The 22,233-nt window shown below is 39.8% G+C and overlaps 1 protein-coding gene across 2 annotated transcripts in view; it reads left to right on the plus strand.

Moving 5' to 3' along the window:
- cenpj (centromere protein J) overlaps positions 1 to 14,963 on the plus strand; it is a 50,106-nt gene extending 35,143 nt beyond the window's left edge. For both annotated transcript variants that reach the window (XM_051926172.1, XM_028800575.2), the window contains 10 exons: positions 1,715 to 1,847; positions 2,389 to 2,554; positions 2,673 to 2,918; positions 3,955 to 4,042; positions 8,118 to 8,236; positions 8,455 to 8,517; positions 8,900 to 9,040; positions 9,116 to 9,200; positions 9,630 to 9,750; positions 14,062 to 14,963. In XM_051926172.1, coding sequence (XP_051782132.1) covers positions 1,715 to 1,847; positions 2,389 to 2,554; positions 2,673 to 2,918; positions 3,955 to 4,042; positions 8,118 to 8,236; positions 8,455 to 8,517; positions 8,900 to 9,040; positions 9,116 to 9,200; positions 9,630 to 9,750; positions 14,062 to 14,254 — 1,355 coding nt within the window. In that variant the 3' untranslated portion in view covers positions 14,255 to 14,963. The remainder of the gene's footprint in view (positions 1 to 1,714; positions 1,848 to 2,388; positions 2,555 to 2,672; positions 2,919 to 3,954; positions 4,043 to 8,117; positions 8,237 to 8,454; positions 8,518 to 8,899; positions 9,041 to 9,115; positions 9,201 to 9,629; positions 9,751 to 14,061) is intronic.
- The last annotated feature ends 7,270 nt before the right edge of the window (positions 14,964 to 22,233 follow it).

Here is a 22,233-nt window from a genome sequence, read left to right on the forward strand (position 1 = left end):
CTACAGTTCAGAATAATTAAAAAAAATAAAAATCAAGAAATACTGAGATTAATAAAGGATCACCCCCCTCCTAAACTCACTCAGGTGTAAGTAACCACCATTTCCATTGCAGACCATGGTTACTGGCTTCCACCTGTGATCAATTGTAATCAGTGTGATTAGTGAAGCATAAAAACAGTCTGTTCCTGGAGCATTCATTCCCTTGCTTGGTAGTGTAACTGACAGCAAACAACTGACTATGGGTAGCAAGCCACTTTCAAAAGATCTCAGGGATAGAGTTGTGGACGGACATAAGGCAGGAGATGGATACAAAAAAATCTGAAAGGCTTTATCAATCCCAAGGAGCACAGTAAAGTCCATAATAAAGAAGTGGCAAGTGTTTGGTACTACTAGGACCCTCCCTGGATCCGGCCGTCCCTCCAAACTGGATGGAAGAGCAAAGAGGAAACTGGTAAGAGAGGCTGCCAAGAAGCCAGTGGCCACTTTGAAGGAGTTACAGGAAGAGTGGTCATTGTGTGCATGTGACAACAATTTCACAAGTGCTCCACAATTGTGGCTTGTTCGGGAGGGTGGCCTTCTCAAGAAAGGCCACATTAAGGCTCGTTTAAGCTTTGCCAGAATGCATCTTGAAGATTGTGATGCCAAGTGGAAAAAGATCTTATTGTCAGATGAGACCAAAATCAAACTATTTGACCTCAATACCAAATGGTACGCCTGGCAGAAATCCAGTGCAGCTCACCATCCACAACACAACATACCTACAGTAAAGCATGGAGTTGGCAGCATCCTGTTGTGGGGGTGTTTCTCTGACGCAGGGCCTGGGGCTCTCGTTAGGGTAGAGGGCAAAATACCATCAAATTCTTGAGGAAAACCTGCTACCCTCTTCCAGAAAGTTGAAGATGGGCAGAATGTTCACCTTTCAACACAACAACAACCCAAAGCACTCAGCAAAATTGACCACACAGTGGCTGAAAGAGAAAAAAGTGAATGTCCTTGTGTGGCCCAGTCAGAGCGCAAACCTAAATCCCATCGAAAATCTCTGGAAAGATTTGAAGATAGCAGCCCACCAACACTCACCATCCAATTTGACTGAACTTGAACAGTTAAACTGTAAAGAAGAGTGGGCAAATATTACTCAGTCAAGATGTGCAAAGCTGATGGAGAAGTATCCCAACAGACTCGAGGCTGTCATTAAAGCAAAAGGTGGCTCAACAAAATATTGACATTAGGGGGGGTGATCCTTTATTAATCTCAGTATGTCTTGTTTTTGATTTTTTTAATAATTTTTCTGAACTGTAGTTGTGATATCTTTCAATTGGAGGTTATAGGTTGCATTGAGTAAGTAAAGCTGGAAAGAAATATTTTTCAAAAAAAGGGAATATTTTGAAGGGGGCAATTCTTTTTGTAACCACTGTATATGTATGCATTTAAACATTTATAAAGTAATTCATTATGACCAAAAGACATTACCAGATTTGGAACCTGGATTGAAAAGCAAGTGAAAGCAGGCAAGTACCAGGTTCTGTGTGAGGAGGTCCTAAACACACAATCAAGTTGTGATTAAGATTGAGTGGAGGAATGGTTTTTAGTAAATAAAGCAGTTTCACAGTGTTGAGTAATCCTTAACTGTTTTCTTAATAAAGTGTTCTAATTTATTCTGATTGTATTTAAAATAAAACCTATAAAGCAGAACATTTTTTCATCCTCATTTCAGAGAACAAAGCACAATCTGATTTGTTGAATAAGCGATGTCTTGAACTGGAGGCTGAAATTGAGAAGTTTAGAACTTTAAATTCTGCTTTGGAAAACCAACGCCAGGAGAGTAATAAGGCTTCAGAAGAGTGGAGGTATTATTGCATTAATACACTAGCTGTTATAAGAAAATGGGATACAACACAGTCCAAAGGTCTTTGAACAGGAAAATGCCTCTTTAATACAGCACACTGTTAAGAAATAAGCAAAACAGTGTCAAAGGGGTACATTATATGAGAAATAGACTGTTGGCTTAGGTGATAGCCAGTTGTATAGGGACATTGGGTTATAGAATATTATCAGTGCACAGTTGGCTCACATACAGTTTACTTGTGGTTTCGTTCCATTTCAAGTGAAATAGCAGTTTGAACAGAAAAAAAGGCAAACCTTTCTAAAATGATGCACAGATAAGCCACTTGTATAATGTACTGAAATGTTGTGTAGTTTGGTTCCAGCATGTTTTATGTACATTCATATGGTTTGTTGATCGCTAGGATGCAATGCAGTTGAATATGTGCAAAGCAGTTTATTACTGCGTTAACAATTCTTTTTTTATTCCATATTATTAATGTTGTGTTAATAAGCAGTTTGAGTAGTTTTCTAAAGAATTTTATTTTAGCTGTTGCATTATTACAGGAAAAAGGTAGCAGATTTTGAAAAAGTAAAAGCAGATGAGCTAACTCGTTTGGAAGAATATAAAAAAGAAGAAATGAGAAAATTACAAAAAGAGCGTAAAGTGTTTGAAAAATATGCCGCAGCTGCCAGAGCTATCCCTGACAAAAAAGAACGCGAAGAAATGCAGGTAATACTCCTTATTTGCTTTGATTTAATTAAAAAAAAATCCTAAAGGTGACTTAGAGACTAATTATTCATTAATTGGTGGTGGTGGTTGTGCAGTATTTAAAAAATTCTTTTTGTAGGTGTTAAAGCAGCAAGTGACTGAATTACAAGAAGAACTAAAACGAAAAGAGACAAGGTGGTCAAATACCTTCAGCCGCCTTAAAAAACAATTGGAGTCTCTCACAAAAGAAAATGGAGACCTCCGAAATGAACTCAAGGTGATGGAAAGACTTAGAGTTGAAGCTTGGAAAAAAATGGAAGCAGATAATGAGAAACATAAACAGGTGGACAGTGTGGTATCCTGCAATCAAAAGCTAAAGCCTATGGTAATGTAAACAATTTTTTAATAAATGTGAAAAAATTTAAGGCAAATAGTCTTTCATTTTTGCTAAAATGTTACATTTCTAGGCATTTATTTTCAATGTAATAGTATTTATCAGAACTTGTGTTCTAATAAATCAAGTTTCTTTTGGATTTAAAATAGAACTTTAGAGTTTCAGAATATATGTATGCCTTTGTTACACGTGAAATCAGCTGGTTTTATAAAACCTATTAAACAGAAAATTTGATCAGTTATGTTATGCTGATTTAGTAATAATTTCAGTATAATAACTTGTTATACAGAGTAATGTTCCTCATGATTGGGTATTTTTTTTACGTTCAATGTGTATTGAATGAGCTTGTTAAGAAATTAGATGGGTGGCTGGATCTTATGAAATTTCCAGTTCTTCTTCCTATGCTGTTTTATTTCTAGAAATTTCTATAAATCTTCCTTCACTAAATCTAAATAACAGTGGATCTGATGAAATGATTGTGTGGATTACATTTGAGCTAATGTACTGTTTGCTGACTTCAAAAATGCCTCGGGGCTTAGTGGAACAATATTATGATGCTTCATAATTTTATATTAATACATCTGATAACATATTTGACATTTATTTGTAAATGTGCTTTTTATGAATTGTTGTACTTAACCAGTGTGTCTCACTTCTTTTTCACATTTTTCTGTTTTTTCCTTAACCTTTTATAAAGGCTTATAAAAGCTGAAAGATATTTTATTTAATAGTAATGTGACTATGTAAGTAAGGTGACAATGGCAGCTATCAGATGAGATCTTTTGTGTTGAACTTATTTGGAATGATTGCTCTGAAAGAAGTTATTTGATAATGAACATTTATTTCATAACTACACATGAGATGCAAGAAAGACACTGAGTGCTAATTTTTGTGTTATAACTGACTGGAGTCCAGCAAACAAGATTAATTATGATAATCATAATATTCATTGTAATATTACGATTTGTATATATATTACGTCTGACATTAATTAGAGTTCACTAATGTGACTTTGTTCTTTTTTAAGAGTCCTCCAGGCTTAGTAAAATTCAGTGCAACCACATCTGCTTCAGTGGCAGCAGAGAGACCAAAAGAAAGCTGTTCACCAATAAAAGGTATGTGCTCCTTTGCACATTATAGTATAAGATATTGTGTGTTTTGTTGTGTTTCTGTTACAAAAACATTGAAAATGAAACTTTCCGAGGCTGCTGGCATGATTCATTTCAGCTTATTCTTGTTAATCACACTACACTTAAAAACCCAATGTATTACAAACACTGTAAAGTTAAAATGCAAACTAACATTAACACCATGCAGTACTTGCACAAAAATATATATTAGTAAATTTCTACAGTTTCTGTTTTGTAAAACACTACATTCTTACAGTATCAAACACTTGTGCCAGTACTCTAGGTCCACATTCTAGGCACACTGCCATGAACCACGGCACAGGCAAACAGTATTTCAAGCAGAAGAGCACAGTGGTCTGTCAGTGGGTCTACAAAGTTTTATGTTATTGTAATAAATATTATAAGATTGAAGCCTGGATTAGAAGGTTTATGGTGTGCACTTTCATAGATGATTCAATAATTTTCTAAGTTGAAAGTATTGACAAATAATGAGTCTGCTGAATTTATAGTGTACTTGACTAATGATGGCACATTTGAAATAATAAAAAAAACCCAAAAAACTAATGATAACACATTTCAGATATACAGGTAAAATTCCGTTACAATGAACTGCCAGGGACCTAAAAAATATTTTGTTATAATGAGATTCTGTATTTGTTGCTATAGTGCTTTTTTAAACTTGCGTCCAGGCATTTGCAATCATTTCAGTAGATTCTTTTGTGTTAATTTAAATTTTCTCCTGTCTACAAGTTATGCTGATGAGAATTTTTCTCAGCATTTCCTTGCAATAATACACTTTCAGGGTGCGAATGATGCCCAAACCCAATGTCTGAAGCACTGCTGTGCAATTGGGTGGGAGGAATTCAATGCGAAATTACCTAAATGTGGAAGCATTTTGTGGGCAGCATAGTTATCAATCAGAAGCCGAATCATCCTTTTCTTCTTCTTCATATTGTGAGGTTTCTGAACTCTTTTGTGATCCCCTCCCACCCCCACCCGACGGGAATGTTGCGCTGAAGTGCACGTCCCAAAGCACGATTGCCACGTCTGTGGAAGATTGTTTGTCTGTTGCCAGGACAGGGCAACATCAGGCTGACAGCGCTGCAGTGAAGCGCCACAGAAGCGAATCCTAAAAGACTGTGGACACGCTATAAGTCCCTGTCTTGCACCCCCAAAACACGAGGCTGAGTCTCAGTACTTTAGCAAAAACAACTTTATTCAGCTTGAAACAGGAGCAGCATGGTTATTTATTGTAGCGGGATCTGCCACTCTCCTATACTCAGACACAGCAGTCAGGCAGGGTTGTGACCAGATTAGTGGCCAAGTAATCCTGTTCCCTGCATTTACAACGTTCCTTGCATCACCCATCGAGATCTTTTCTGTTTGCTTCACCAGCGAACCACAGCAGAGTGTTGAGCCTACTGTTGCCCTGGCAACAGATAAACAGTCTTCCACAGACGCAGTGATTGCACTTCTGGATGCTCTATGGCATGTTATCCAGTTCTGGGAGGTCCCAAGAGGGTTTAGAAACCTCACATTTTCTTGAATGAGTGCTGCATTAATAGGAATGTTTCTTGAACGAGCCTCACTGAACCACATAAAAACGGCTTTTTCTGCATCTTCAAATGCAGCAGTTTGCATACGTTTGCAACCCGATATTTTTCTTCTTTTTTTGCTCAGTCTTTCAAGAAAGTTGACAGTGTTGATGGCAAAATTCCGAATTCACTGGCAACATTTTTTTTCTTTTTGCTGGAATCGAGAGCTACAAAAATGTAAAGGTTTTTTTTTCTAATATGAACTGTTATCGTTTTTTCATGTCTGCCGTTTCTATAGGAGGGTGACAATGAGTTAAATTCCAATGGATGTTTTTCAAATGTTGACGAGCAATAAGTAAAAGGTATCACTGAAAACCACTAAAAACAAAAACAGCAAAAAAAAAAAACAGTACGGGCAAAGTTCAAAGAAAGAAATAAAAATTACAGTGTTTCTGTTTGGGGATCATTGTGTACAACTGAGCTGCAACCACAGAACTAACTGCTCTGTGGATGATCATTCAGGCATTTCTAGGTCACTTCGTTGTAATGAAAGTATTTGCTGAATGTACTTTGTAGTAATGAGATTTGTACAGACTCGTGTCATATGGGGAAACTGTCGGGACCATAAAAACACTTTGTTGTAATGAAAATTTCTTTGTAAAGATATTCCTTTTAATTGAATTTTACCTGTAAACTATAGACTGAAAAACAGAGGGACCACACAGCAAACTCTGTTTGCTTAAATTTATAACCATGATAATGGATGTGAAATGCATGTGAATCCTTCTAATTTGTAGACAGGAGTTAAGGAGAGAGTGCAGAGACGATGTTGAGACTTTGCCAATCTTGGTGTCGTGACTAAAGTTTTTTTTTCTTTTTGTCAGAATTTCAGGGAAGGACTAGCAAGAAAAAATGTTTTGTATGATACCAATTTTATTTTGGGTACTGCATTTTATGGGATATTTCGAAAAGTGCACATTTATAAGAAATATTTTGTTATAAAGAATTCTGTGCAGGAAAGTGTTCTTTTGAGCAATCTCTAGCAAAATATTACAGTTTTTGGTGGTTGCGGAAACCTAACCCCATATTTCCCATAATTTCTGTTATTAACATTTGCATCTTTGACTGTTGCACTTTTTTCTTGTAACGTTACTCCTGTGAAAGTTGATGATTCACTGTATATACCATACATTTGTGTATGTGTGTGTATACATATATACAGTGGAACCTCGGTTCATGACCATAATTCGTTCCAAACCTCTGGTCGTAAACCGAAGCAATTTCCCCCCATAAGATTGTATGTAAATACAATTAATCCGTTCCAGACCATACGAACTGTATGTAAATATATTTTTTTAAAGATTTTTAATCACAAATATAGTTAATTACACCATAGAATACACAGTGTAATAGTAAACTAATGTAAAAACATTGAATAACACTGACACAAACACCCAGGCTCCCTGCTCAGCTGCACGTGCAGGCTCTCTCTCTCTCTCTCTCTCTCTCTCTCTCTCTCTCTCTCTCTCTCTCTCAGCAGCACACCAGCTTCCCCAGCCCCCCCCCCTCTCTAAAGCATGCGAGCCCCCTCCCCCTCTGTCTCTCAGAAGCACGCAAGCCCTCTCTCTCTCTGTAAAATTGCAGCAGTTCGCGCTATAGCCTTACAATCCGATCGTGGTATAAACACTTTTTTTTTTAAAATGAGTTTTAAGCACAGGGGGGGATAAAAGGAACATTTCAACAAATCCGAACTTTATTTAAAAGTCAACCAAGACAGTAACATTGCAGGAGTTCACACTAATAGCATTACAACCCGATCGCTGTAAACACTCTTTTTAAATGAGTTTTAAGCACATGGAAAAAAAATAAACATTTGAAAAAAAGACAAAAGTAACATTGCAACACTTTCTTCTCACCACTCTTCACTTGCTTAGAAGCCATGGTTAACTGCAAAAGCACACGAAATACTGTAGAGCACAAAGAGTTCACAGGTAAAGCACGCACGTCTGACTGAGAACAATGAACAGGGAGAGGCTGAACACGTGCTTAAATACAGTAATCGGCGCACACGAACCGGAAGGGAAATGAAATAGAGCACAAAGAGTTCACAGCGAAAGCACGCACGCACGTCTGACCAAGAACAATGCAACAGGTGCGGAAATCATCGGCGCGCACAAACCGAAAGGGAAACTGGCTTGTTCGTGTACCGAGTGTGTGGTCATGAACCGAGGCAAAAGTTTGGCAAACGTTTTGGTTGTAAACCGAGTTGTACGTGTACAGAGGTTCCACTGTATGTATGTGTTTATATATATATATATATATATATATATATATATATGTATAGATATATATATATAGATATATATATATATAGATATATATATATATATATATATATATATATATATATATATATATAATATATAGAGAGAGATATACATAGATATATAGATAAATATATAGATATATACGTATGTATAATATAAAGTGTGTGTGTGTAAATATAAAATGCATAATACTTTCAGAACATGAAGCAAGAAAAAATATGCCAGTGTTAGCAGATAAATGCCAGGTGGAGGCACTAGAAACTGCTGGACAGTTGCACAATGTAGTCTATCCAGGAATGGCTACAAAACCACATCAAGTAAGCCTTTTGTCTTTTTAATTTACTAAATTACTGCTAAGTAATATTATTAATTATTTTAGTGAATATATTTAATTAGTTTTATATTCATTCTATGACAATTGTAGAACTATTTGTTGCATTAAATGATTTAAGCAATTTTCCTTTGTCATATATAAACAAGAAAAAGTTTAATGTATTATAGCACCGTATTTGTTCTAATTGCTTTTCTTGCACAGACTACTTCATCAGGTGGTTTAAGACAAGAAGTCCTTCAGGAAATAAACCATGCTGATGGAAAGGTAGGATTTATACAAATCAAAGAGGTTGATAGTTCACTTTTATATAACAGTAATAGGTTCAGCTCAACATCAGTGGTAGCTGGGATGTCAACTTAGTCAGATGTGTTAGAAAATAAAATATTGATCAGAAATCATTTGTACTTGAATGTTACACTACATGACAAAATGTGTTTTTTCTTTAGTTTACTTTTTAATGTTTTCTAAAGGTGGTATTCCCATATCAGTTTTATTTAAAATGCATTCACTGAGATTTGTGTTTTGTTCATTTGTATTCCAGTGGAGTGATACAGGCAGTGTTGAACCCTTGAACTGTAAATTAATCAGAAATACTCTTTACAAAAGATGTGTTGCAACAGCTATTATTGTTTTAATATATTTACAGATTGAACAGATTCTACAAAATGGTGACCAAGTCATCATTTTCCCCAATGGAAGCAGAAAGGAAGTATGTGCTGATGGAAAAACGGTAAAAGTGACATTCTTCAATGGTGATATTAAACAAATCATGGCAGACCAGAGAGTGGTGAGTACCTTGTGGTGTTTTGCTTTAAATGGGGCGAGTATTAGTAAACTTAAAGGTTGCTGTCTCTCTTTTCAGATATATTTTTATGCTGATGCACAGACAACCCATACTACTTATCCAGATGGTCTTGAGGTTTTGCAGTTTCCTAACAATCAAATAGGTAAGATTTACCATGAAGTACCTGAAATAAAAACACGAATGAGGGTGTGCTTAGGGCTGTACTGTGATGGCAACTGGACTTGTGCTGCACAATGTTAAGAACATGCCATTTCCATAGTATTAGGTGTGTAGTAATACACTTCTGTGACCTTGTTTAGAAACACAATTACCACCTACACACATGTCTAAACTGTCATTAAGTGAAAAGGATTTATGGAAGACCTTATGCTAGACTCCATGATGATACTCACTTGTAAGGTGCATGCAATACTTTATAGAACTAGCTGTCCCAGGTGTGTTAGTTGTGTCTTTGTCCTGACTTGTTCTTGTTTTTCAGCTATTCTGCCTTTGGCAACCCTCTTCTTGTCAGAGAAATGGAATATACACAGTCCATGAACCAGTTTGTTTTTTTTTTTGATTATGTTCATAGAAAAACACTTTCCTGATGGAAGAAAAGAAATCACTTTTCCTGACCAGACTATAAAGAATGTGTATCCAGATGGCCAGGAAGAAAGCTTACTGCCTGATGGCACAATAATAAGAGTGGCACAGTGAGTCCTGTCTTACACATTCACATTCATTCTACACATATGCATAATATTAATTTAATTGAATTAAAAGAGTTTATTTTGAAGTTATAAATTCAGGGTGAGCCAAAAATAAGTACCACATTTCAAACGTTGATTCTACAAAATCACTACAAGATAAAATAAATTTCATTATGATTTAAGAAACGGTATACAAAATAGATTTTTTTCACTGTGTTTTAAAAATGATGTCTTCAAGGTGGTGGCCATCATTAGTGATACACTCTTTGAGACGATTTCTAAACTCTCACAGGACTCGTTCAGCCATTCAAGGGGAATAGCGGCAATTTCCTGGTGGTGAATAGCATCTTTGAGGGCTTCAAGGTTTTCAGGTTGGTGTGTGTACACCTTTGACTTAAGATAGCGCCACAAGAAGAGTGAGTGAGTGAGATCAGGAGAACATGAAGGCCACCCGACATTTCTGCGCAGGGAGATCAGCTTCCCCGGAAACATCTCCCACAAAACTTGCATGGATCTCCACACCGTATGAGCTGTTGCTCCATCCTGTTGAAACCAGGCATCTACCAAATCCATTTCTTCTAGTTGGGGCCACAAAGAGTTCTCTAGCATTTCAGTGTAACGTTCTGAAGTGATGGTGAGCATTGCTCCCCCCTCCTCAAAAAAGTAAGGGCCTACAATGCCACATTCTGCAACGGTGCACCACACTGTAATACACTCACTATTCAGGGGTCTCTGATGAAGTTTACGAGGGTTGATTTCAGCCCAATAGAGAGAGGTTTGCTTATTTACGCAACCATTTAAATGGATATGTGCCTTGTCGCTCCATGTGACAATGGCATCTCGATGAACGGTGTGCAGTATGTTTGTGCACTACTCTCTACGGCTCCCCCGCTCTGTCTCAGTGAGTTCCTGCACTACCATCATGGGTGGAAATTAAGGTCCTCATGCAAAATCCTCCTCAAAGACGTGTTGGAAGTGCCTAATGTTTACGCATTGAATGTCTAGGAGACTGCAAAATTGATGCCCTTACAGCTTAGATGTTTTCAGGTGTTCGTACAGTCTGAGGACGGCCTGGAGAGTTTCTGTTCAATGTTGTACCCGTCTGTCTAAATTTAGCTACCTACTGAAGAATTGTTTTCCGATTTGGGACGTCACCGTTAGCAAGGAATGCTGAAGTGTGTATGGAAGGCGTGTTGTGTAGTATGATGGATTCATTGTTTTTGAAGAACGCTTCAACAGCGAAAGCACGGTGCACGCCGGATCAAGACATGTTGCCAATTGAAAACTACAAAAGGGATCGCCTATCAAAGGACCCCCACCGCAACCCACTCAGCTGCCTCTGTCTCACGCAGTGACCTTAAGAAACGTGGTACTTCATTTTGGCTCACACTGTAGAAATGACTTGCTTCCTCGTTGGTATGCGAAGCAGGTGACTGGACATTTTTATATTACTTTTTTCTTAGTTGAGACCTTTATGGTGGTTTTGCTTTAGTGTTTGTTAGTGTAGTTGGAGATTTTGAATTAACCTTCTGAGTGGTAGATTATCCCTCCTCTTCCAAAGACCGTTTTTGCTGGGAGAATTTGGAAGCTCCTCATGAACAGTTGCTGGGCGCGTGCAGGATTCAAACCCAGATGCTGGATCTGTCAAACAGCTTTATTCCTTTACGCTCATAAGATTCAGGTTGTGTTAATTTGCAGCTCCAATCTGACGTCACATGAGTGTTGGTATGTGTGTGAGTGGGCCTTCTGATGTCTTTGTGCTCAGTTCAACTTCACTATGTTGTAAACTGCCCAAAACATCCATTAAATTCAGGACACCGTGCCACAATATCTCTGAAAAGGATGGATGTTTAATGATTGCATCCATCAATCCAGGGATGCGCCCATTCCAGCAAGCATTGGGCATGAGGCAGAAACAGTCTGTGGATGGGGCATCAGCTCATCGAGCACACAGAGACACTAGTGTCATTTTAGCTCACCAAATCCCCAAACCTGCATGTTCTTGGAAGGAAACCAGAGCACACTGTGGAAACCCACCAGACGAACATGCAAACTCCAGGCAGGGACCACTGTGCCTCTGTGTAGCCCCCACGTGTAATTATTAACAATATTGATTATTAGAATCAGAATCAGCTTTATTGGCCAAGTATATGTACACATACAAGGAATTGGACTCTGGTTTTACCTAGTATTGTCCCTGATGCTGTGAGATTGACTTAAGTGTTCATGAGAGTGATGGCCTGAGGAAAGAAACTGTTCACATGTCTGGTAGTTTTGGCGTACAGTGCTCTGTAGCGCCTACCAGAGGGAAGAAGTTGAAAAAGGTTGTAACCAGGGTGTGATGGGTCTGCAATGATGTTTTCTGCCCGTTTCCTGACTCGAGATCTGTATAAATCTTGAATGGAGGGCAGATTAACACCAATGATTTTTTCTGCAATCCTGACTGTCCATTGAAGTCTGTTCCTGTCCTGTTTTGTGGCTGAGCCAAACCAGACTGTGATAGATGAACAGAGAACAGACTGGATTACTGCAGAGTAAAATTGGATGAGCAGCTCCTGAGGCAGGTTGAACTTCCTGAGCTGGCGCAGGAAGTACAACCTCTGCTGGGCCTTTTTAACAATTGTGTTTATGTTTAGTTCCCACTTTAGGTCCTGGGAAATTGTGGATCCCAGAAACCTAAAGTTTTCCACAGCAGACACAATGCTGTTGAGTAGTAGTGTGAGAGGGGGCAGCACTGGGGGGCTCCTCCTGAAGTCCACTGTCATCTCCACAGTTTTAAGCTTGTTCAGCTCCAGGTTGTTTTGACCACACCAGAGGGCCAGCTGTTCGACCTCTCGTCTGTATACAGACTCGTCACTGTCCTTGATGAGGCCAATGACTGTCATATCATCTGTGAACTTCAGGATTTTAACAGACGGGTCTCTTGAGGTGCAGTCATTTAACAATTTATGTGTAAAATGTAACGTATCCTTTAACACATTTCATCATGAAAGTGATACCAAGTATAAATGTAAGGATTCTAAATTTGCAGAGAGCTGGACTATCATTAATTTAATGTGTTTGGTGTGGCAGTGCTGCTTGCCGCTGCTGTCAGTGCAGGAGGAAGCCCCAGAGGCACGTAGCAATTAATAATTGGGTCGGTTTTAAGGTGACGTTTACGACATTCTGCTTTAATGACAAAATAAACTTCAAGATTAAAGTGGAAAATTCGAGATGAAAATCGAAATTTCCACTGTAATCACAAGAGACTTTTTCACCGTGTCCCTGATTTTTATTTTTTTTCCTCTGTGGCTCAAATATGCTGCCGTACATTCTGATGGTATTGTGAAGGTGCAGAAACGATGGCACAGAAGATGGAATGTGAGACCTTTAAAATGTATTACGATGGGGAATATGCGATGCTAGTATTGTCTGTGCAAGAAATAGATGAAGAAAAGCACCATGAATACATTTATATGGCAGCATTTACTGTAAGTGTGATGATTTGCTGCACCACATCGAACCATTCATCAAACTTCAGTGTGCACATCGACCCTGCAGGACCTGCGGTTTGCTGTCACGGAGACTCTTAACGTCACATTCCAACTTGAACGCACTGCTCCCCCTGATTTTTTGCTGGTACTGCGATTTGCGCACATATCGCATTCATTTCTGAGGATGTGTTCAGAGGACGCTTGGCAGCCATGATGCGCGCGCGTACGCATTCTGAGCGTGAAGTATAAACCAGCCCTTCCACAAACAACATATCTCCAAGTTCTTTATTTCCTTAAAATCATCCCCCCCCAATATAAAACAATTTTGACATTCAGCCCTTTAAAACATAAACATTAGTGCAGGATTTGATGCTCAGTAAAGTTTGCTCATTTTAGTCAAAGGTCTGAGTAGTTCTGCAAGGCACTGTAAGTAACTTTGAGGAGAGTAACTAGCAAGCTGGTGTTGTTTACAGATGGCCCTGATCTTGGTGGTGATGGGTGACAGACAGCACCATCTGGACTAGGACAGAATTCATAGATGAGGCTTAATGGAAGTCGATGTAAAGTGTGATGGGATATGAAGACCTGAAAGGTGTCTTTTGTAGCATAGAAATGTTAGCAGTAGGGCCGTGTCGACATCGCAAGGCAGTTGTGGTAGGTAGTGGTGGGTACTGCATTGTTCTTATTTTAGTGTTAGCACAGCAATAAATGGTGCCATCTTGGGCATGTGTTTCATTATATTGTACAGTTGCTGCTTACAGTGTGAGGTATGTGTGTAGCTGAACGGTTGTCGAATATTTAGGTGTTTAACTTTGTTCTTCTGTTCTGAAATTTCCTACAGAAACGGAAACAAAATTATAGAATTCATCAATGGTCAAAGGGAACTTCACACATCGGAGTACAAGAGAAGAGAGTATCCGGACGGAACCGTTAAAACGGTGTATGCCAGCGGACAACAGGAAACTCACTACCCAACAGGGAGAGTAAGAATAAAAGATAAAGATGGAAACATCATTGTCGACACACAAATGTGACCATGAAATTGTACGTTGTTTTTTGTTAAGAGATGGACACGTTTAACACCGGTGGTGTTGGTGCACAGTTTAGTCACGTAAAAATCAAAGATGAATTACATTTGTAACCGTAATGAAGTGTATGCACACAAACAGTGAGCTCTAAGCCTGCCGTTGTGCCAGTGCTGTAGGAACAGAACCTCTGCTAATTATGTGTGTGTATATATATAGATGTATATAACATGTATTATACACAGTTTCAGAATTGAAAAATTATGCTTAATGTAAATTTTGGAGAGGTCATGTACTTTTAAAATCTATTTAATTTAAATTACCACTGTAAATTATCTTTAGAAATATTTGTGAAATCCACGGGACCAGCGCACTGCGGTTGATGTGGACGTGTGTATGCTGTTGAAGGTGCTAATGGTCACTGGCATCTACTAAAAAGGAGGCTCTGCGAGGTGTCACTGGACTGGTGAGGACCTTTAGCAGTAGTTTGGTGGCGCAGTTGGATGTCCTAAGAGGCGGAGAGCTTTCTTCTAAAGCAGCATGTGCTGAACTGAACGTATTAACTGTCTATGCTTGGCTCTTTTTTATTTAGGGAAAGGCGATAAAACCCGTGTGTGGTATGGGTTTGATTTTATTTATGTCCTGTCATTCATGTGTCCCTCATCTTTGCTCGTGCCATTCAGAATATTTTAATAAAAGTCACTGATTTTGTAGCACATGCCTGGTTTGACTTTAATTTGAGGTGTCAGTTCAGTAAAGAGGATTGCCGTAGATAAGCTGCTGTCTTTGTTCCTCTTTGATGTTTTCAGGCATCACTGTATCTCCACTTGTGACAGTTTATTGATAACAGTGTCCAGCTTTCCTTGGTAAAGGTGCCACATGATCTCTTAATGAGAAATAATTTGAACCGCAGGGGGGTCTCGGGGCACATTTTACTAAAAACTAACAACTGCCGATGATGCTGCTGGAAATCCGTATGGCTATATAAATGAAAATGTTGCTCTGTAAGCAAATCCATTTTATTCTGCTCATGTTTTCTGTCAATGTGGCAGAAGATTCACATGGAAGGACCCTAATATCTGTTCTGCTGAAGGGCAGGCCTCGAGCTCGACTTCAAACTGCCACCCGCATCACCTGTGTCTGATGCCCGCCAGAGTACACTGTAAAGAAGAGCATCCTGCACAGTTTTTTTGGCTGTTTCGTTATTCTGTGAGCCTATACTGGTTTGTACTTTGCCCAGTTCTTGAGTGGGCACTATACTGTATATCTATTAAACTGTGTAGGTTTTGAGAAATCCATGAGATGAGTTATTTCATATCAATTCCACTCTCATAATTCAGAACGGACATTTGATACGTGTGATGTCGTGTGGTCCGTAGTCCGCTGGTTTACTGTCATCAATTGATTGCAATTTCAAGTCTGCTGAAGGACGAGTAGTCCTGGCATTTGTGCTCCTTAAAGTCACAACAAAAATAAGTCCTCATGACATAAATAATAATTTTATACTTGGCTTGTATTTTGTTCAGCATTCAATCCACATGAGGCTGTGCTGGAAATGCAGTTAGAAACTGGACTGAGAAGAAGGTAGCAGTTAGCTGTGGTGCTGCTGGAGGGTCTCAGATACCAAAACCTCTACTGTGTTATAAAACTTAAAAATGAGTTTAACTAAGAACTGTATTCTAGAAGGGCGGCACAGTGGTAGTGCTGCTGCTTCGCAGTTAGGAGACCCGGGTTCGAGTTTGCATGTTCTCCCCGTGTCTGCGTGGGTTTCCTCCCACAGTCCAAAGACATGCAGGTTAGGAGTGTTGGCGATCCTAAATTGTCCTTGTTGTGTGTGTGTGTGTGTGTGTGTGTGTGCCCTGTGTTGGCTGGGATTGGCTCCAGCAGTGATGTGAATCAGGAGTCCCAGAGGTTGGGTTTGTACCAAAAATAAGATAAAAATAATTTACTGTTAGATACAGAAAACAAGGAGGAGGACTGTTTATATACACTGACATGGAAGGAAGGGAGAAGGACAGCTAATAACCAGAAGGTGAAATTGTCTCTTCTCCACTGCTTAGCTATTTTCTGGCTTTGCCCAGAGCTGGGCAGTGTATGGCATTGCTGCTGCTGCTGCTGCTGCCACTGTGCCGATTCGAATCACACTATTCTGCGAGTGGCATTTGCTTGTTCTCGGTGCATCTCTGCCATCCAAATTAACTCACAATTGCAAATTGCTGTTGTGGGGTGATTGTGACCCGTACCTTGCCAGGGTATGCCATGTTGCACCTGTGACCCTGAACAGAATGACGTACATTTGACAAAGTTATCTTATGGTGCTGCCATATGGCTTTGTATGATGTGATATTTGGTACTCTAATGCGAATATGCCAAGCCTTTGGCTCCGAAACTCCTGATGTCTACTTTGGCAGTTGGATTCCACAAATTTACCTGCCACAGCGATTACAGGTCCTTCTTGGAGAGTCCTAAACTCTCATTCGGGCTCCAGTGGGACCTTTGACTGCAGTGAACTGCACTCACTTTGCCTTTCCCTATGCGGAGCCCCTTCATGGCACCCACTGCTGTGTCCCTTATTGTAAAGTTCGGCCTCTGGTATTCCCTTCTTAAAGTATGGCCCTTCTGCAACTTTGTCTGGCTGTGTGCCCTTCACGAAGTTATGGCATTGAAGAGCAGCACACCAAGAGGAGTGTGCCCAGGTGTGCACTGTCAGGTGCAGGCCCAAAGCCCACCTCATTGTTACTGCGAGAAACTCCAGCTGTGGCCATCTGTGGGGACAAAGAGGTCAGCTTGCAGTCTTGCTCTTCAACCACATTTTACTTCTTGTCACACTTTTGGTCTGGTGACATTTGCAGAGCTGATTTTTTAAATGATTATTATTATTAACTTTTTGGAGAGCAGAGTGCCACAATATATAAAGTCCTATAGCACAGGTGGCTGATCGTGACCGTGATGGGGGACTACAGTTAGCAAATACCACGGTTTATTTATCTTTTTTTTTTTTTTTTTTTTTGGGTGATCAAATTTTGTTTTTTGTTTTAAGAGTTTGAAATTACAAACGTAATACCACTTTATAAAAATACCATCCCACCCAGTACAATCCCCAACAATCGAAAACAAAACCCCATCCCAGCCAGCCATCCGAGATTTCAGGTAAAGAGAAGTAAAACTGGGCCTAAAAATGCTGATAACATTGGAGTGAAAGCTGCACCACATAGGATTTCAGGGCCTTAGTAACCGCCATCCACACGTCGAGTGATTTGTTATGAATTTTTAATTTTAGCAGTAGATAAGTTAAAAGGAACTTGTGAGATTTAATGAAGTCAGTTTGGTGAGGGTGGAGTAGTTTTCAGGACGCCTAGCTAGCATTTTAGCTCGTAATTTAACATCTGTATCGACGAGGGGTCAGAGTTCTGTGTACCAGTTAAGGTGGTCAGCGCCTTGTTCAAGAGGAGAGATGTTAATGGAGGAGTTTGACGTGAAGGCTCAACTAACTGCTCCCAAAATGCCACGACATGGTGGCATGTCGTCAATGCCGGAGCTGGCAGTGACAGCCAAGTGCAGCTCCTTAAAGGGAACTGGACATCAGATAAGAAGGCCTCATGTTCTGAGATACCAGGCATATCAAGGTTAGATTAAAAAAGAAAAAAAATCTTCATAGCTTGAAACATTCTCTGAGGAAAACAATTGAGAGGATTAGCGCCAAACCCAAACCTCAGAGCGCATGTCTTTAAGGCATTATGTAAGATTTTTCTTTGCTTGCTTTAATGGAAGGAATTGTAACTGGGGAACATGCAGATGTAAGATTCATTTTTGTTTGACTCCTTCGGGCCTTAAGCTACGGAAGCTCTGAACCGCACAGTGAAAAAAAATTATGGGATAACCCTTATCTCGTACGTATGGGATGATGTTAGATAAAAATATTACAAAAGTGCGCTTCGGGGCTACCTAATTACGTCTTTACCAAGGCTTCGGCGCTTCAGTTTGACGTCACTTCCAGCTCTTGTAGCGCAGTGATATAAAAAAGCAGACGGCTGGGCTTTCATTTATTAAAGGAGTGTGGAATGGTCGGAGGTGGGATTAACAGCAGCTTGCAATACCTGTGATGTACGTCAGGCACTGCCTAGAACGTCAGTCACGAAATGCCCATCGCATACCCCGTTACACTGTGGTTAAGATTAGGCTTGTATGAAGGGTAAGGGTTTGGGTACGTGCTTTATGTTTACAGATATTCGTCTGCTCACTCGTACGGAGCACCTGAGGAGATGTGGTGTTTTTGTTCTTCCTGGGAAACAATTTAGTGCGTACAACTTACTATCTCGTGCCCCCCCCCCCCCAATCATCTTAACCATAGTGTAACGGGGTATGCGATGGGCATTTCGTGCCGTGACAGACGTTCTAGGCAGTGCCTGACGTACGTCACAGGTATTGCAAGCTGCTGTTAATCCCATCTCCAACCAACCCATAAATGAAAGCCCAGCCGTCTGCTTTTTTATATCACTGCGCTACAAGAGCTGGAAGTGACGTCAAACTGAAGCGCCGAAGCCTTGGTAAAGACGTAATTAGGTAGCCCCGAAACGCACTTTTGTAATATTTTTATCTAACATCATCCCGTACGTACGAGATAAGGGTTATCCCATAATTTTTTTTCACTGTGCGGTTCAGAGCTTCCGTATTACGCAGGGCTGGGTTCTTCAGTGTTTCGAGTCAGAGTCATGCATTAGATGGGGCGATTGTTCCAAAGAGCAGAAATATTCTTACGGTTGGTTTGGTTCATTTGAGAGACAGTCATTTCTAATGAATCCCTTGGTTGCCTCCCATACAACCAAGGGGTCTACAATGATACTTGTTTATTAAAATAAATTCTTCTAGATTTGTTTTAAACTGAGAACAAAGCCGTTCATTTTCCAGCAATGTTTTATAGAATCTCCACCTAGGGGCTTGCAGGGGGAGCTTTACAAAGTCACATTACTTCTTTTGGTCTGACTATTACATTGAATCGAGTTGAGAGTTGCAGATGACAGAAAAAGGGATTGAGAGAGACAGAGTCCACTCCAGATTGGGTTTTGTGATGGTATGAGAAGACGGACGGTCCTTTAATGGAGGGATTAATGGCAGTCCATTAGGTTCAAGTGGCTAAGAAACACTCCAAGCACTTTAGCAGATGGATTCGCCCACTCAAAGGCATCCATACCCACTGACAATGAGCAATGTGAGAATTGTAGCAAATCTACAGTGAGTTTGGAAAAAGGGCCAACTCAAATTCTTCATTTGTGAATACTAACATAAAATGGATTTAGGATTTCAGTACATATCCCAATTAATATGATAAGTACATATGCAGTACAGCAAAACAGCATCGCTTCACTGCCGAGTACAAATCTGAACACCAACAGTCAATTTGTATTATTTGTTTGGTTTTTGAGGGTGAAATAATGTTTATGAGCACACAGCTAAGCAATAACACTCGTGGACACGGCCCAGCAAAGGCTCTTTTACAAGAGCTCAGAAATATTGGATTAATGTAAAAAAAAAAAAAAATAGACTAGTCTGTTAAATGTTACTTTTTAGTAAGTTTTGTTAATGATATAAATCTTACAATAGCAAATGTTGCAAACTTAAAATCTTGTTTGTCAGAGAAACTCTTAAGAGTATTTTGTTAAACATCTTTAAGGGATTGTTTAAATGTATGTATCCTACGTTATTTTGGAATTTACTAATTCAGCAGTGTTTCCTCCCACAGTCCAAAGACGTGCAGGTTAGGTGGATTGGCGATTCTAAATTGGCCCTAGTGTGTGCTTGGTGTGTTTGTGTGTGTCCTGCGGTGGGTTGGCACCCTGCCCAGGATTGGTTCCTGCCTTGTGCCCTGTGTTGGCTGGGATTGGCTCCAGCAGACCCCCGTGACCCTGTGTTCGGATTCAGCGGGTTGGAAAATGGATGGATGGATAATTCAGCAGTACAGGTGTAACAATGTCTTAATTTGTATTTTTAGTATTTTAAGCAGTATTTTTCAGTTGCTGGAGAAATAAAATATTAGAGAATAAATTTAAAATGTGCACCTGGTCAGATGAACCGCATAGTCCAATGATGATCTCATTCTTTCATAACCTGATGCTGAAGTGAAATGTGTGTTGCTCAGTTCGGCCTTTTTTAGTAAAACTTACAGCAGCATAACTAAGTCATGTTGAAGGCCAGAAAACTGCGACGACAGACCAAGATCTTTTGAAGTAAACCCTTTGTATGCTGATTCTTCATTTTATGTTCAATAATCACTTCATGTGGTTTGGCTCATTCGTGTACATGTTAGTACTGTACAATAGTTTACAGGTATAGTATATCCTGTGCATATTCATATGTTAAACAAGACATCCATCTCATTTTGACTAATTTAATTTTAGCCGACTAAAACAGATTTACTTTTTCTCGACAAATTAATTTGTTAAACTAAAATGCAATTTAGTCAAAAGACTAAGAATAAAACAAAATCAAAATGTATTGTCAAAATGAACAATGGAGAGAAGACCGCATTCGTCTCCATTCTGAGTATACTGGGTGAATGTCTCGATGAAAATGAAATGTTAAGAGAATTGTATTTCATTAAGTAACATTAAATAATGGACAATTTTCCAAATAAAAAGGTGATGACTGTGGCCAAGTTTGTGACTAAACAAAGGTAACAAGCAGGTTCTAAGGATCAGTGACATAAGGAGCTGATTAAACCAAACTGGTAAAATGGAAGCTGAAACAGAAGGAATCGAAGTGGGCGAAGTACCACCAAACTAAAAATGCAGGGTGTGGCAAACGTGGCAGTTCAACTTTCAAATCATCAATTGTTACACCACAGCCAGTGAAAGCACTCCTCACCTCTCGAGAGATTTTTCCTCTTATTGGGACAAAACCAAAATGACAAGCACAACTCTCATGCTACATCTTTACAGACCCATTTCTGCACAATTTGGAAGCAGCCATCCATGTTTCCTTTCTACATTTTGAACTTTCTTTCACTAAGAAAATTAAAAGTTGCAGTGGGGGTTCAGCATTCTGACCCACCCTAAACAGTCTCGACTTTGTGTTAGGAATTCTGTCAATCCCATATAAAATATTCATAACCTTAAGAGCAACAGGCATACAAACTCAGGACGCAACACTTGCTCTTCTGGTGTATTATCCAACTTTAACCTTTCAGTCTTTTCCAGAATTTTCTTCCTCCACATTGTCTACATCATTAACCTGGTTCTACTGCTTCACAGGTTCAACATTCAACTTAATTTTGCAGGTTTCTGCTCAATTTCTAAATGATTGGTAGCAAGTGATGCAGGATGAAAACTTAAGTTGTCACAGAAGGAACATGTAGATGACCAGGCAGAGAGTCTGAATGTGGTAAAGTGAGGTCTGGGGCCGATTGCCTTTTTTAATAAATTATTCCTGAACTCGCTCCGTTAAGGAGGGCACGTGGTAGTGTGGTGGGAGAGGTTCCCGGGAGCTGCTAATCACCACACCTGTGCCATGTCCCCATATAAAAAGGAGAAGTGCGAGTGGGGAAGAGAGGAAATAAAGAAAAAAGACAGAGGTTGGAAGAAACAGAGGGCAGGAGATGGAAGGAGCCGGTTTGTGAATGAGCAAGCTGAGGACAGCAGGCACCCCAGAAGTATATGGCCGACACTCGAGGCAGTTGGAAGCAGTCACTCCTATTGAACAGTTCCGAGGAGCAGGAGCGACCAGGAGGTTGAACGGCTCACCATGGAAGTCAAGTCGAGGAGGCTTGGGAGGGACAGTCCCAGTGTGTTGTGCCCTGGTCGCTGGGGACCCGAGTCTCGGTCCGGTGACAGACCTGTACATAGGTAGGGGATGGAAGGCAACCAGACCAGTTGAAGGTCAGCTGCATCTGCTGATAGGGCGACTCCCCTACTGCAAGGCCTGTATGGGATAAGCAGGGGAGCCGGCAGTTAAATTGAGAAGGCAGTTTTGTTTTTTTTATTAAAAAAGGACAA

Source organism: Erpetoichthys calabaricus, chromosome 4, assembly GCF_900747795.2.
Source record: "Erpetoichthys calabaricus chromosome 4, fErpCal1.3, whole genome shotgun sequence".
In the NCBI taxonomy this organism is placed as follows: domain Eukaryota; kingdom Metazoa; phylum Chordata; class Cladistia; order Polypteriformes; family Polypteridae; genus Erpetoichthys; species Erpetoichthys calabaricus.